Source organism: Salvelinus namaycush, unplaced genomic scaffold (genome assembly GCF_016432855.1).
Source record: "Salvelinus namaycush isolate Seneca unplaced genomic scaffold, SaNama_1.0 Scaffold1025, whole genome shotgun sequence".
NCBI lineage: Eukaryota > Metazoa > Chordata > Actinopteri > Salmoniformes > Salmonidae > Salvelinus > Salvelinus namaycush.
The window spans coordinates 35209-51331 of record NW_024057704.1 but is presented as its reverse complement, the minus strand read 5'-3'; the positions used below and the strand labels follow the sequence as shown (position 1 = coordinate 51331).

General features: G+C 41.7%; 2 protein-coding genes across 3 annotated transcripts in view; both read left to right on the top strand.

The window, feature by feature from the left end:
* Positions 1–6820, top strand: part of LOC120035317 (YY1-associated factor 2-like) — a 30145-nt gene extending 23325 nt beyond the window's left edge. The window contains exons 4-5 of one of the 2 annotated variants that reach the window (XR_005474144.1): positions 4886–6036; positions 6105–6820. Coding sequence is in view for 1 of the 2 variants with exons in the window: in XM_038982103.1 (XP_038838031.1) it covers positions 4886–5177 (292 nt within the window). In the remaining variant the exon portion in view is untranslated. Of the gene's footprint in view, positions 1–4885 lie in introns of both variants that reach the window. The other variant, XM_038982103.1, reaches the window with a different exon arrangement.
* Positions 6821–8079: 1259 nt separating this feature from the next.
* LOC120035316 (glucoside xylosyltransferase 1-like) lies at positions 8080–15956 on the top strand. Its single transcript, XM_038982102.1, has 7 exons — positions 8080–8368; positions 9726–9912; positions 10910–11041; positions 11280–11531; positions 11795–11918; positions 12553–12725; positions 15466–15956. The coding sequence occupies exons 1-7, from the start codon at positions 8145–8147 to the stop codon at positions 15631–15633; spliced, it is 1260 nt and encodes a 419-aa protein (XP_038838030.1). The 5' UTR covers positions 8080–8144; the 3' UTR covers positions 15634–15956.
* Positions 15957–16123: the final 167 nt, after the last annotated feature.

The following is a 16123-nucleotide window of genomic DNA, read 5'->3' as shown; positions in this document are numbered from 1 at the left end:
GATAGTGTTTAGTAGTAGTATCAACATGATAGTGTTTAGTAGTAGTATGATAGTGATTAGTAGTAGTATGATAGTGTTTAGTAGTAGTATCAGCATGATAGTGTGATTAGTAGTAGTAGTATGATAGTGTTTAGTAGTAGTATGATAGTGTTTAGTAGTAGTAGTATGATAGTGATTAGTAGTAGTATCAGCATGATAGTGTGATTAGTAGTAGTAGTATGATAGTGTGATTAGTATCAGCATGATAGTGTTTAGTAGTAGTATGATAGTGATTAGTAGTAGTATCAGCATGATAGTATTTAGTAGTAGTAGTAGTAGTAGTATGATTAGTAGTAGTATTGTCGTGTTTAGTAGTATGGATATGATAGTGTGATTAGTAGTAGTATCAGCATGATAGTGTTTAGTAGTAGTAGTATGATAGTGTGATTAGTAGTAGTATCGGCCTGAACGTGTTTAGTAGTAGTAGTAGTAGTAGTATGATTAGTAGTAGTATTATAGTGTTTAGTAGTAGTAGTAGTAGTATGATTAGTAGTAGTATTATAGTGTTTAGTAGTAGTAGTATGATAGTGTGATTAGTAGTAGTATCGGCATGAACGTGTTTAGTAGTATGATTAGTAGTAGTAGTAGTATGATAGTGTGATTAGTAGTAGTATGATAGTAGGAGTATGATAGTGTGATTAGTAGTAGTATGATAGTGTGATTAGTAGTAGTATGATAGTAGGAGTATGATAGTGTGATTAGTAGTAGTATCGGCATGAACGTGTTTAGTAGTAGTATCAGCATTATAGTGTTTAGTAGTAGTGGTAGGAGTATGATAGTGTAATTAGTAGTAGTATGATAGTGTTTAGTAGTAGTATCAACATGATAGTGTTTAGTAGTAGTATGATAGTGATTAGTAGTAGTATGATAGTGTTTAGTAGTAGTATCAGCATGATAGTGTGATTAGTAGTAGTAGTATGATAGTGTTTAGTAGTAGTATGATAGTGTTTAGTAGTAGTAGTATGATAGTGATTAGTAGTAGTATCAGCATGATAGTGTGATTAGTAGTAGTAGTATGATAGTGTGATTAGTATCAGCATGATAGTGTTTAGTAGTAGTATGCTAGGGATTAGTAGTAGTATCAGCATGATAGTGTTTAGTAGTAGTATGATAGTGATTAGTAGTAGTATCAGCATGATAGTGTTTAGTAGTAGTATGATAGTGATTAGTAGTAGTATCATCATGATAGTGTTTAGTAGTAGTAGTAGTAGTATGATTAGTGGTAGTATTATAGTGTTTAGTAGTAGTGGTATGAGTGTGTTGAGTAGTAGTATCAACATGATAGTGTTTAGTAGTAGTAGTAGTAGTATGATTAGTGGTAGTATTATAGTGTTTAGTAGTAGTGATATGATAGTGTTATTAGTAGTAGTATCAGCATGATAGTGTTTAGTAGTAGTAGTATGATTAGTAGTAGTATTATAGTGTTTAGTAGTAGTGGTATGATAGTGTGATTAGTAGTAGTATCAGCATGATAGTGTTTAGTAGTAGTAGTAGTAGTATGATAGTGTGATCAGTAGTAGTATCAGCATGATAGTGTGATTAGTAGTAGTATTATAGTGTTTAGTAGTAGGAGTATGATAGTATGATTAGTAGTAGTATCAGCATGATGGTGTTTAGTAGTAGTATCAGCATGATAGTTTTTAGTAGTAGTATGCTAGTGATTAGTAGTAGTATCAGCATGATAGTGTTTAGTAGTAGTATGATAGTGATTAGTAGTAGTATCATCATGATAGTGTTTAGTAGTAGTAGTAGTAGTATGATTAGTGGTAGTATTATAGTGTTTAGTAGTAGTGGTATGAGTGTGTTGAGTAGTAGTATCAACATGATAGTGTTTAGTAGTAGTAGTAGTAGTATGATTAGTGGTAGTATTATAGTGTTTAGTAGTAGTGATATGATAGTGTGATTAGTAGTAGTATCAGCATGATAGTGTTTAGTAGTAGTAGTATGATTAGTAGTAGTATTATAGTGTTTAGTAGTAGTGGTATGATAGTGTGATTAGTAGTAGTATCAGCATGATAGTGTTTAGTAGTAGTATGATTAGTAGTAGTATTATAGTGTTTAGTGGTATGATAGTGTGATTAGTAGTAGTATCAGCATGATAGTGAGTAGTAGTAGTAGTATGATTAGTAGTAGTATTATAGTGTTTAGTAGTAGTGGTATGATAGTGTTTAGTAGTAGTATCAGCATGAAAGTGTTTAGTAGTAGTAGTAGTAGTATGATAGTGTGATCAGTAGTAGTATCAGCATGATAGTGTGATTAGTAGTAGTATTATAGTGTTTAGTAGTAGGAGTATGATAGTATGATTAGTAGTAGTATCAGCATGATGGTGTTTAGTAGTAGTATCAGCATGATACTGTGATTAGTATCAGCATGATAGTGTGATTAGTATCAGCATGATAGTGTTTAGGAGTAGTATGGTAGTGTTTAGTAGTAGTATCAGCATGATAGTGTGTAGTAGTAGTATGATAGTGTTTAGTAGTAGTATGATAGTGTTTAGTAGTAGTATGATTAGTGTTTAGTTGTAGTATGATAGTGTTTAGTAGTAGTATCAGCATGATAGTGTTTAGTAGTAGTATGCTAGTGATTAGTAGTATTATCAGCATGATAGTGTGATTAGTAGTAGTATGATAGTGTTTAGTAGTAGTATCAGCATGATAGTGTGATTAGTAGTATCAGCATGATAGTGTTTAGTAGTAGTATGATAGTGATTAGTAGTAGTATCAGCATGATAGTGTGATTAGTAGTAGTATGATAGTGATTAGTAGTAGTATCAGCATGATAGTGTGATTAGTAGTATCAGCATGATAGTGTTTAGTAGTAGTATGATAGTGATTAGTAGTAGTATCAGCATGATAGTGTGATTAGTAGTAGTAGTATGATAGTGATTAGTAGTAGTATCAGCATGATAGTGTGATTAGTAGTATCAGCATGATAGTGTTTAGTAGTAGTATGATAGTGATTAGTAGTAGTATCAGCATGATAGTGTGATTAGTAGTAGTGTGGTAGTGTGATCAGTAGTAGTGTCAGCATGATAGTGTTTATTATTAGTATGATAGTGGGATTATTACTAGTATTATTAGTGTCAGTGTAGCAGTATCAAAGTAGTACGATAGTAGACAGGTACAGTTGAAGTCGGAAGTTTACGTACACTTAGGTTGGCATCATTAAAACTTAATCCACAAATGTCTTATTTACAAACTATAGTTTTGGAAAGTCGGTTAGGACATCTACTTTGTGCATGACACAATTAATTTTTACAAGTATTGTTTACAGACAGATTATTTCACTTATAATTCACTGTATCACAATTCCAGTGGGTCAGAAGTTTTCATATACTAAGTTGACTCTACACCTGCATTGCTTGCTGTTTGGGGTTTCAGGCTGGGTTTCTGTACAGCACTTTGATATATCAGCTGATGTAAGGAGGACTATAAATACATTTGATTTGATGACTGTGCCTTTAAACAGCTTGGAAAATTCCAGAAAGTGATGTCATGGCTTTAGAAGCTTCTGATAGGCTAATTGACATAATTTGAGTCAATTGGAGGTGTACCTGTGGATGTATTTCAAGGCCTACCTTCAAACTCAGTGCCGCTTTGCTTGGCATCAAAGGAAAATCAAAAGAAATCAGCCAAGACCTCAGAGAAAGAATTGTGGACCTCCACAAGTCTTGTTCATCCTTGGGAGCAATTTCCAAATGCCTGAAGGTACCACGTTCATCTGTATAAACAATAGTACACAAGTATAAACACCATGGGACCAAGCAGCTGTCATACCGCTCAGGAAGGAGACGCGTTCTGTCTCCTAGAGATGAACGTACTTTGGTGCGAAAAGTGCAAATCAATCCCAGAACAACAGCAAAGGACCTTGTGAAGATGCTGGAGGAAACAGGTACAAAAGTATCTATATCCACAGTAAAACAAGTCCTATATCGACATAACCTGAAAGGCCACTCAGCAAGGAAGAACCCACTGCTCCAAACCCGCCATAAAAAAGCCAGACTACGGTTCGCAATTGCACATGGGGACAAAGATCGTACTTTTGGAGAAATGTCCTCTGGTCTGATGAAACAAAATTAGAACTGTGCTTTGCTGCAGGAGGGACTGGTGCACTTCACAAAATAGATCGCATCATGAGAAGGGAAAATTATGTGGAGATATTAAAGCAACATCTCAAGACATCAGCCAGGAACGTAAAGCTTGGTCGCAAATGGGTCTTCCAAATGGACAATGACCTCAAGCATACTTCCAAAGTTGTGGCAAAATGGCTTAAGGACAACAAAATCAAGGTATTGGAGTGGCCATCATAAAGCCCTGACCTCAAGCCTATAGAACATGTGTGGGCAGAACTGAAAAAGCGTGTGCAAACAAGGAGGCCTACAGACTTGACTCAGTTACACCAGCTCTGTCAGGAGGAATGGGCCAAAATTCACCCAACTTATTGGAAGGCTACCCTAAACATTTGACCCAAGTTAAAAAATGCTACCAAATACTAGTTGAGTGTATGTAAACTTCTGACCCACTGGGAATGTGATGAAAGAAATTAAAGCTGAAATAAATCATTCTCTCTACTATTATTCTGACATTTCACATTCTTAAAATAAAGTGGTGATCCTAACTGACCTAAGACAGGGAATTTTTACAAGGATTAAATGTCAGGAATTGTGAAAAACTGAGTTTATGTAAAACTGGATGTACTTGGCTAAGGTATATGTAAACTTCCGACTTCAACTGTATATGGTTTCCACATATTTCATAAGCGCTCCAGTTTGTGTGGTTTACCCCTATCCTCTCTCTCTCTCTGTCAAAGGCTTATAACATCCACCTGTCTCCTCTCCCTCCCTCAGGCCCAGGTTAAAAAACATTGACAGGAGCAGCGCTCAGCACCTAGAGGTCACGGTTGGAGACCTGACTGTCATCATCACAGACTTTAAGGAGAAAACCAAACCTCCCCCCTCCTCCACCACCACCACCACCACCACCACCACACCCCCCACCTCTACCACCCCCTCCAGCACTGTGTCTGTGTCTGCAGAACACCACAGTGGCTCCAGCTCAGACAACAACACTGAGAGAGGGGTCTCACGGTCATCTTCACCCCGAGGAGAGGGCTTCTTAGTCGGGACAGAGTCCCACTAGACCACCACAATTGGAACCCAAGACCCCCCCCCCCCCAAGTTGGAGGCCCTGGACCACCAAACTCCTAGCCCAACAGACCCTCAGACCTCCAACCCCTAGACCTTGGCCTGGACATCCAACCCCTAGACCTTGCCCTGGATCCCCAACCCCTAGACCTTGGCCTGGATCCCCAACCCCTAGACCTTGGCCTGGATCCCCGACCCCTAGACTTTTGCCTGGACACCCGACCCCTAGACCTTGGCTTGGATCCCCAACCCCTAGACCTTGGCCTGGACCCCCGACCCCTAGACCTTGGCCTGGACCCCCGACCCCTAGACCTTGGCCTGGACCCCCGACCCCTAGACATTGGCCTGGACCCCCGACCCCTAGACCTTGGCCTGGTACCCCGACCCCTAGACCTTGGCCTGGTACCCCGACCCCTAGACCTTGGCCTGGACCCCGACCCCTAGACCTTGGCCTGGATCACTGACCCCTAGACCTTGGCCTGGATCCTCGACCCCTAGACCTTGGCCTGGATCCCGAACCCCTAGACCTTGGCCTGGATCCCCAACCCCTAGACCTTGGCCTGGACCCCCAACCCCTAGACCTTGCCCTGGATCCCCAACCCCTAGACCTTGGCCTGGACCCCCGACCCCTAGACCTTGGGTATGACTACTCATGGCTTAACATAGGCCACTCTAACCTCACTCCTCTGTCCTCAACTCTGATATGTAATGTTATCTCTGGACTTGCACATTTACTGTAGTACTAGCTACAGGTTACAGCTAGATCAACACATTTAGCAGCTACAGGTTATAGCTAGATCAACACATTTAGCAGCTACAGTTTACAGCTAGATCAACACATTTAGCAGCTACAGGTTACAGCTAGATCAACACATTTAGCAGCTACAGTTTACAGCTAGATCAACACATTTAGCAGCTACAGGTTATAGCTAGCACTACTACTAGCAACCTTGAGTTGTGGTTTGCTTTTGGACAAAAAAAACACCACAATCTGAAGTCTTGTTTTAATGAAATTTCTCTGATTAACTTTAGGTCAATTTAACTGACTTTTAAAAACTATTTTTTGAAACCTGTGTTCTAAACATGAAGTAATGTCATTACATTTAGCTGATCTTAGCCTATTGTACAGCTCTGTTTTTTAATGTGTTATAACATCACGTCAGTGTTAGTATCCATGTCAACATCGGAACTTTCAACCTCCTGTCCAATGAGAACTGTCGTGACATGATGATTATGGTTCAGAGTTCTTCAGTTTGTGTTGCATTATGGGAGAAAACATGAGGTACATGTGGAGAGGATGGAAAACCTATAGGCTCTCTTTTGGTACTTGTCTCTCAGTTGTAAAGTGTCATTTATTGATTGAATGTGTTGGAGACTGAATTGTATTGTCATTGACTCACATCAGCCGGGACCTGGTGTGGTTTTATCATTCATGAGAAAATATTCTTCAAAAACAACGTCTGTTTTTGAATTGTGTCCTTTTTAACACCACCTCAAATGATTGATCATACTGTATCACAACATTCACTGTTACATTTTCTATCATTTGTTTTGTTTCTACCAAGCATTTATGTTTAGAAATGTATGGACAACTTGGTTGGTTACATGGTTCAATGTCTATAAAGAAAGATATAAATAATGGCATTATGTATTGGAAAAGAGTTGTGCTTTCTGTCTATTGTCCATGTTTCTATAACAACAGGGTTCTAGACTTTAACGGCTTGTCCTGGATATGAACCAGGGTTCTAGGGAACGTATGTTTGGATGGTCATTGATGACCAATCATGGGTAAGTAGTGAAAGCAATTCTAGCCACAGTGTTTGACTGACACAATTGGCATGATGTACAGTATTCACAAACCTTGACTTTTTCCTCATTTTTTTACAAAGTGGGATTAAAATGGATTAAAAAATAAATATATTGTCAACGATCTAGATAAGTATTCAACCCCCTGAGTCAATACATGTTAGAATCACCTTCCTTCCTCTCTGGCAACTGAGTTAGGAAGGAGGCCTACATCTTTGTAGTGACTGGGTGTATTGATACACCATCCAAAGTGTAATGAATAACTTCACCATGCTCACAGGGATATTACATTTCTGTTTATTTATTTTATTTTTACCCATCTACCAATAGGTGCCCTTCTTTGTGAGGCATTGGAAAACCTCCCTGGTCTTTATGGTTGAATCTGTGTTTGAGATTCACTGCTCGACTGAGGGACCTTTCAGATCATTGTATGTGTGGGGTTCAGATATGAGGTAGTCATTCAAAAATCATGTTAAACACTGTTATTGCACACAGAGTGAGTCCATGCAATTTATTAGGTGACTTGTTAAACACATGTTTACTCCTGAACTTATTTAGGCTTGCCATAACAGGGTGGTTGAATACTTATTGACTCAAGACATTTTAGCTTTAATTTTTTTCAATTCCACTTTGACATTGTGGGGTATTGTGTGTAGGCCAGTGACACAAAATCTCAATTTAATCCATTTAAATTCAGGCTGTAACACAACAAAATGTGGACAAAGTCGAGGGGTGTGAATACTTTCTGAAGGCGCGGTAGGTAGAGTAGACCTATCCTTTGTCTGGCCCACTCCGGTGGCTACCAAGGATGAAAAGCCAGCCTTTTTACATACCGATAGCGCCATCTAGTGGATAACCTCGAACCCACATCAAATACAATGCAGTTCCGTTTATTATAGGCTTACAATTGAAACATATCAGTGATATCAGAATGATGCTCTGATATTTCCTCATGAATGTGGTTTTGAAAAGTCTATTTGTGTAGCCTACTTCTCAGAGTCACACACAGACCGGGGAAGGGCTTCACTATTATTTATACTCTTCCCTTCCCCCAATGGTTCTCACAGAACACTGTCTTGCCTGCAGTGTGAATGGTGGTAGCCAGCTTCGTTCTGTGTCATGACTTTGAGTTTTGAAAGCGCTTTTACTTTTAATAATGCGGCGTTACATTCGTGCATTCCTCGTGTGCATGTTGTTTGCCGTGTTCTCGGCCTTGTACGTGTATAGTAAACTATTTTATTCAGATCTGTCGGTCGGGGGAGGACTGGGTGGGAAGACTTTCCTCCATCGAGCCGCGGCCTCTCAGCGAAGCGACATTGGACAAGAAACCAGGCGAGGGCCGGACGAAACAGGCCCAGGCGATCAACACTGGTACACTAGGTAATAGTTACACTGCTTATTATATAGCTAGATTGTAATACACTTCAAAAGGCTTCAAGCAAAATGAATGCATAACTAGCTTGGTGAACAAATATTTCCTCTGCAAGTAATGTATTGGAATGTGCACCATTGACAGATGTGTTCTCCACAATGGTATCAGGTGAACGTGTTTTTCATCAAGTTGCCGCTTTGTGAAACAAATATACAGTGACAAGACAAATTGTAACAATTCCTCTGGCCAACTTTTTGCATCCTTCCCACTTTCACTATGGTCATGGACACTGTGTACTTGCAGTTCCAGCCCAAACAACTACATTAGGATCAATTGCTGCTCGCAAAGACATGTAAATATAGCAAAACAAGCTCAATATAGCATGTATGTACCTGTAATAAAGAAACATACGCATTTTGACTGGTCGAATTAGGTTCACCAGCGCGCATGGAGGTTCAATAACATGTATTTCTTCGTGACTTGACTATTGAAAGATTTCCACAACGTCAAGAGTGACACCGATTTATTTTCAAAGCTGATTGGTTTTCCTTCACCCTTTTGACCAACCCTTTGAGGTGGTGCTGGCTGACCTGCTAGGGGGCCGCCATTGTAAATAGGAATGTATTCTTAACTGACTCTCCTATTTAAATAAAGGTGAAGAAAAAATAAATACAAGTTACAGATGTCTTGAGACAAACACATGTGGGCATGAGTCAGTAGTCTACACCAGAAAAGCATTAGCACTGGATAATAATAATCGGAAAACAGATTTCAGTTGTTGAAATGGAAGTTAAATCTCTGTTGGCCAACTTCAGTGGTGTCTGCTGGATTGCTAAGCAACAGGATGTGCAATTAAACGGGTGCTTATGGCCTTTAACAGTTTGTTACAGTCATCAAACTAGTGTGAATGACAAACAAGATAATCAGGTTGCCTAGACGAACACACCCCCTTCTCTTCTCTCCTACAACAACTTTTAAATGCTAACCTTACTGCTTTGTCTCTCTTCAGTCAAGCAAGAGATCTCTGTGGCTATTCGGTTTAGCTGGTGGTGACAGGCATCTGGATTGCTGTGTGATGAGAGGAGAAGAATAGCCTTTTCAAATCCTCTCTGGCCCTCTCAAATATTGACTTTAGATATGAGACTTGGAAGTTGGGAGAGAGAAGGGGAATGACAGGGCAAGAGCTGTTCGGCTGGCAAGAGAAGTCTACAAGCATGCTTTCCTCCAGGTCTGGAAGAGCAGAACAGCATCCAGTGTAGTGTCTGAACCAGTTGGTGAACCTGGCACAAACCATTTACAAAGGTTTTAACCTTTTAAATGAAACAAACTTTGATTTAACTCTAGCATACTTGTCTTTATTTGCAGGTACATCATGAGGAAAGCAGAGGGCCGTGTTAGGACGGCAGCAGCCATGCACCTGGCTGTAGTGGCCTGCGGACAGAGACTAGAGGAGACTCTCACCATGCTGAAGTCTGCTGTTATGCTCAGCATCAAACCACTGTGCCTGCACATCTTCGCTGAAGACCAGCTGCATGCCAGCTTTATAGAAGCTGTGAGTTGGACTAGATGCACTGCTAGGCCTATAGCCTGTGATTGGAGGCATAATAATGTGGTAGTAATGAGATGTGATTGTGATAATGATGTAATATCACATGCCCTACTATGATAATGGAAAAGCATCTACATCACAACTCTAGCATATAGGCTTCAATAAAGTCCCATTTGGTCCAGTATACATGATACACACAGAATAGGAAACACTATGAACACCTGCTTGTTCCATGACATAGACTGACCAGGTGAATCCAGGTGAAAGATATGATCCCTTGTTGATGTCACCTGTTAAAGCCACTTCAATCAGTGTAGATGAAGGCGAGAAAGGTTAAAGAAGGATTTAGGGGAGGGTTTGGCCGGGGTAGGCCGGCCAAAGGCCGTCCAGGTTAGGGGAGGGTTTGGCCGGGGGTAGGCCGCCATTATAAAATAACAATTTGTTCAAAACTGACTTGCCTAGTTAAATGAAGGTTAAATAAATAAAATAAAAATGCTCAACAGTTTCTTGTGTGTATCAAGAATGGTCCACCACCTAAAGGACATACAGCCAACTTGACACAACTGTGGGAAGCCAGCCTCCCTGTGGAATGCTTTGGACACCTTGTAGAGCCCATGACCTGACGAATTGAGGCTGTTCTGAGGGCAAAAGGGGGATCAACTCAATATTAAGAAGGTGTTCCTAATGTTTGGTATACTCAGTGTATAACCTAGACCAGGGGTGTAAAACTCATTCCATGGAGGGCCCAGGTTCTGCAGGTTTTTGTTTTTTCCTTTCAATTAAGCCCTAGGCAACCAGGTGTGGGGAGTTCCTTACTAATTAGTGACCTGAATTCGTCAAGTACAAGGGAGGAGGGAACCTGCGACACTCAGACCTCCGTGGAATGAGTTTGACGCGTGGCCTCGAGGTTATCTATCTTGTCTATAAACATTTGAGTATTTACCTGTTTTTAAAACCTCTGTGTAATAACACTTGTCTGGTTGCGTTGTTCTGTGTTTAGTTAGAGTCGTGGCCAAGTTCCTTCCGCTGCAGGTTTAACTACACTCTGTACCCCATCACCTTCCCCCATGAGAATGCTGGAGAGTGGAAGAAGCTCTTCAAACCATGTGCTTCTCAGAGACTCTTCCTACCTGTGAGTTTCATAGCTGGAGAAATTCTATTTTGTTTAATTAAATATTAGCATGATGATGGTTTCCAGTGCCTCAAAATAATATCTTGGAGGGACTGTAAAAGTGTTACTGTAAATGTGTACACTGCTAAATGGGTTGTCTGTTTCTGATTCTCTCTGGTCTTCAGTTGATCCTAAAGGAGGTGGACTCAGACATCTTGTTCCTGGCCTCTGACCTCTAACCTCTGTTTCTGTTCCCCAGCTCATCCTAAAGGAGGTGGATTCTCTAGTCTATGTGGACTCGGACATCTTGTTCCTCCAGCCTGTAGACGCTCTGTGGTCCCTGCTAGCTCACTTCAACGCTACCCAGCTGGCCGCCATGGCGCCGGAGCACGAGGAGCCACGCATCGCCTGGTACAGCCGCTTCGCCCGCCACCCCTACTATGGCAGGACGGGCATCAACTCTGGAGTCATGCTCATGAACATGACACGCATCAGGGCCACATACTTCAAGGTAATATCAACTTTGACCAGCAGAGGTCACCATTGCAATACAGTCAGATGTAATATAAACTTCGAGCAGTAGAGGTCACCATTGCAATACAGTCAGATATAATGTCATCCAGAGATGGGAGAATCGAGATTTTCTACAATAATTTTATCCCTATTGAATGAATGACAAACAAAACTCATAATAAAGATGTTTGCACGGGCACTTTGATTTTACACTTAGCTCGTTTTCCACAATGTAACACACCCTCTGTCCTGTGTGATCAGAATGACATGACGTCAGTGGGTCTGAGGTGGGAGGAGCTGCTGATGCCCCTGCTGCAGAAATATAAACTAAACATGACCTGGGGAGACCAGGACCTGCTCAACATCATCTTCCATCACAACCCTGGTGAGACTCACAGCTCAGTACCTCCCTTATTAACCACATGATGAGACACATGACATATAGACAGTGTATATGGTTGTTATAGTAGACACGTCTTCCATCACAACCCTGGTGAGACTCACAGCTCAGTACCTCCCTTATTACACCACATGATGAGACCCAGGACATATAGACAGTGTATATGGTTGTTATAGTAGACACGTCTTCCATCACAACCCTGGAGAGACTCAACTCTCCACACATAGCTGTTTAACACACCATTCAATAGGATTTTACTGCTGCAGTTTAATTATTTGTTACTTTTATTTTCTAATTTTTACTTAACACTTTTTTTTAAAGCATTGTTGGTTATATGCTTGTAAGTAAGCTTTTTTTCACTGTAAAGTCTACACCTGTTGTACTCGGCACGTGACAAATAAAATTAGATTTGATTAGAAACATGAACCTTTTAAATGTCATAGTTGTGGCAGCTTTCCCAGCTTCAGCCCTGCAGGGCTGCAGTGTATTGTCTTGCCTTATTGTTTACCTGGGTAATAAGGTGTGTGTCGAGATGATCAACTAAGCTCCAGGGCGATAAGAAAACCAGAAGTATTGGATTTGTGCCCCTCTAAACTAGCCCTTGTCTCTCCCCCTCCAGAGTGTCTGTTGGAAGTCCCCTGCCACTGGAACTACCGTCCAGACCACTGTATCTACGGCAGTAACTGTGGCTCCGCGGAGGAGGAGGGTGTCTTTATCCTGCACGGGAACAGAGGAGTGTACCATGACCTCAAACAGCCTGCCTTCAGGGCCGTCTACGACGCCATACGACAGGTAAACTAAACGATCACAGATCAGTGTAGTCTACGGCGCCATACGACAGGTCAACTAAGCGATCACAGATCAGTGTAGTCTACAACGACAGGTAAACTAAGCGATCACAGATCAGTGTAGTCTACGACGCCATACGACAGGTCAACTAAGCGATCACAGATCAGTGTAGTCTACAGCGACAGGTAAACTAAGCGATCACAGATCAGTGTAGTCTACGACGCCATACGACAGGTCAACTAAGCGATCACAGATCAGTGTAGTCTACGACGCCATACGACAGGTAAACTAAACGATCACAGATCAGTGTAGTCTACGACGCCATACGACAGGTCAACTAAGCGATCACAGATCAGTGTAGTCTACAACGACAGGTAAACTAAGCGATCACAGATCAGTGTAGTCTACGACGCCATACGACAGGTCAACTAAGCGATCACAGATCAGTGTAGTCTACAGCGACAGGTAAACTAAGCGATCACAGATCAGTGTAGTCTACGACGCCATACGACAGGTCAACTAAGCGATCACAGATCAGTGTAGTCTACGACGCCATACGACAGGTAAACTAAACGATCACAGATCAGTGTAGTCTACGACGCCATACGACAGGTCAACTAAGCGATCACAGATCAGTGTAGTCTACGACGCCATACGACAGGTAAACTAAGCGATCACAGATCAGTGTAGTCTACGACGCCATACGACAGGTCAACTAAGCGATCACAGATCAGTGTAGTCTACAACGACAGGTAAACTAAGCGATCACAGATCAGTGTAGTCTACGACGCCATACGACAGGTCAACTAAGCGATCACAGATCAGTGTAGTCTACAGCGACAGGTAAACTAAGCGATCACAGATCAGTGTAGTCTACGACGCCATACGACAGGTCAACTAAGCGATCACAGATCAGTGTAGTCTACGACGCCATACGACAGGTAAACTAAACGATCACAGATCAGTGTAGTCTACGACGCCATACGACAGGTAAACTAAGCGATCACAGATCAGTGTAGTCTACGACGCCATACGACAGGTAAACTAAGCGATCACAGATCAGTGTAGTCTACGACGCCATACGACAGGTAAACTAAGCGATCACAGATCAGTGTAGTCTACGACGCCATACGACAGGTCAACTAAGCGATCACAGATCAGTGTAGTCTACGACGCCATACGACAGGTCAACTAAGCGATCACAGATCAGTGTAGTCTACGACGCCATACGACAGGTCAACTAAGCGATCACAGATCAGTGTAGTCTACGACGCCATACGACAGGTCAACTAAGCGATCACAGATCAGTGTAGTCTACAACGCCATACGACAGGTAAACTAAGCGATCACAGATCAGTGTAGTCTACGACGCCATACGACAGGTAAACTAAGCGATCACAGATCAGTGTAGTCTACGACGCCAGACGTCAGGTAAACTAAGCGATCACAGATCAGTGTATTCTACGACGTCATACGACAGGTAAACTAAGCGATCACAGATCAGTGTAGTCTACGACGCCATACGACAGGTCAACTAAGCGATCACAGATCAGTGTAGTCTACGACGCCATACGACAGGTCAACTAAGCGATCACAGATCAGTGTAGTCTACGACGCCATACGACAGGTAGGCTAAACAATCACAGAGCAGTATTTCAGCCCGCCTTCTAGGCCGTCTACGATGCCATACGACAGGTAAACTAAACGATCACAGATCAGGGTTTCCAGATGGGAAAACAACTTGATTGTCTGTCATTGATTGTGTATTAGGTGTGTAAGGAAATGTTTGTTTGTGCGTCCAGACCACTTCTATGCAGATCTCCACAAGTGTCAGTGTTGAGTGAAACAGATTTCCTCACAAGGATGTGTTCTAACTGATCAGTTGTTTTAATGATATCGACTACACTGGGCATTTGTTTAATGACATCATCAATGTCCAGGTTTGTATTGCTTTCCTATAACTAAGGATCGAGATTCCATCAGAAAGATGCCTGGTCAATATTTCGTCCTTGCCTCTCAGTACATCTGACACACACACACACACACACACACACACACACACACACACACACCTCATACATAATATGTGAGAGTATTAAAGCCACAGTTAAACCAAGGGCCAGGAAAGAGCAGTAAAGTTTTAGTGCTGATGGTACATGTAGAGGCTCTCCACTGGCACAGTGCTCCGTCATCCTCATAAAAACAACACACACAGTGGAAATGGAGCTTAATGACCGGTGGGGGGGGCTTAACTTTTAGTAACCCAATATCAGGGACTAAACCAAAGACGAGGACGTAAAATAGTAATCCCCTTTGATTTCCTGTGTGTGCTGTAAAGGTACTTCCATTATTGGGAAGAGAAGACTGATTGTGTAATCTGTAGTTGGACTGAGGAGGATAATAAGGTGGGATTTAACCATGTTGAGGCTTTTATCGCTCTGCAACACCTCAGCAGCTTCATGGACATTTATTCCAATGAAAAGAAAGGTTGGAAGTCTTTCTTAGGCTTTATACAACTATTAAAGCATGTTTCACTACCCGTCTATTTGATCACACATTAAAAGCATGCAATGATGTGAATTGTAAAATGGTGAATTGTACTGATTGTAAGTCGTTCTGTATAAGAGCTTCTGCCAAATGAATAAAATGTAATGAGTTTCTGGCCACAGCTGTAGTAGATATCTAGAACCGTGGACTTCACATATGTAGTGCCTGTTTGATAACAGGATGTTCTATTTCTCAGTACTCATTTAGGGAGGATCTTGTGAGCTCTCTGCTGGTCCCACTGGAAGAAGAGCTGTTGAAGACGACCCGTTCATACTGTGGTAAATCACATGTTCTGTTTACTAAGAGACTGGCTCACAGCCTGGCCAACGTCAACAGAGATGCTCAGCGTCCACATGGACGGTAGTCTGATGTCCTGGGCCTCTAGGCTGTCCTATAGTGTTGTCATGGTCAGAGAGATGGTAGCCTGGGTCCTGTTCATTAGAGCACACTGTAGCAAAACTTTTTGCAAAGGAAAACTAAAATGGGCGTTTCTTATTGGACAAGTTGAGCTAGTGCCTACTTTGTTCCATTTCGTCGTCTTCTGTTTCATGACTACTTGGCACCTACAGTCTCTACAGCTACATGGCTGAAGGAATTTATTGATATATTTTTATTTAACTAGGCAAGTCAGTTAAGAACAAATTCTTATTTTACATTGACTGCCTACCCCGGCCAAACCCTCTCCTGACCCGGATGACGCTGGGCCAGTTGTGGACCACCCTATGGGACTCCCGATCACGGGCGGTTGTGATACAGCTGTAGTGACGCCTCTAGCATTGAGATGCAGTGTCTTAGACCGCTGCGCCACTCTGGAGGAAGAGACTAGGAGGAAGAGACTACATGGACGTTGGTAA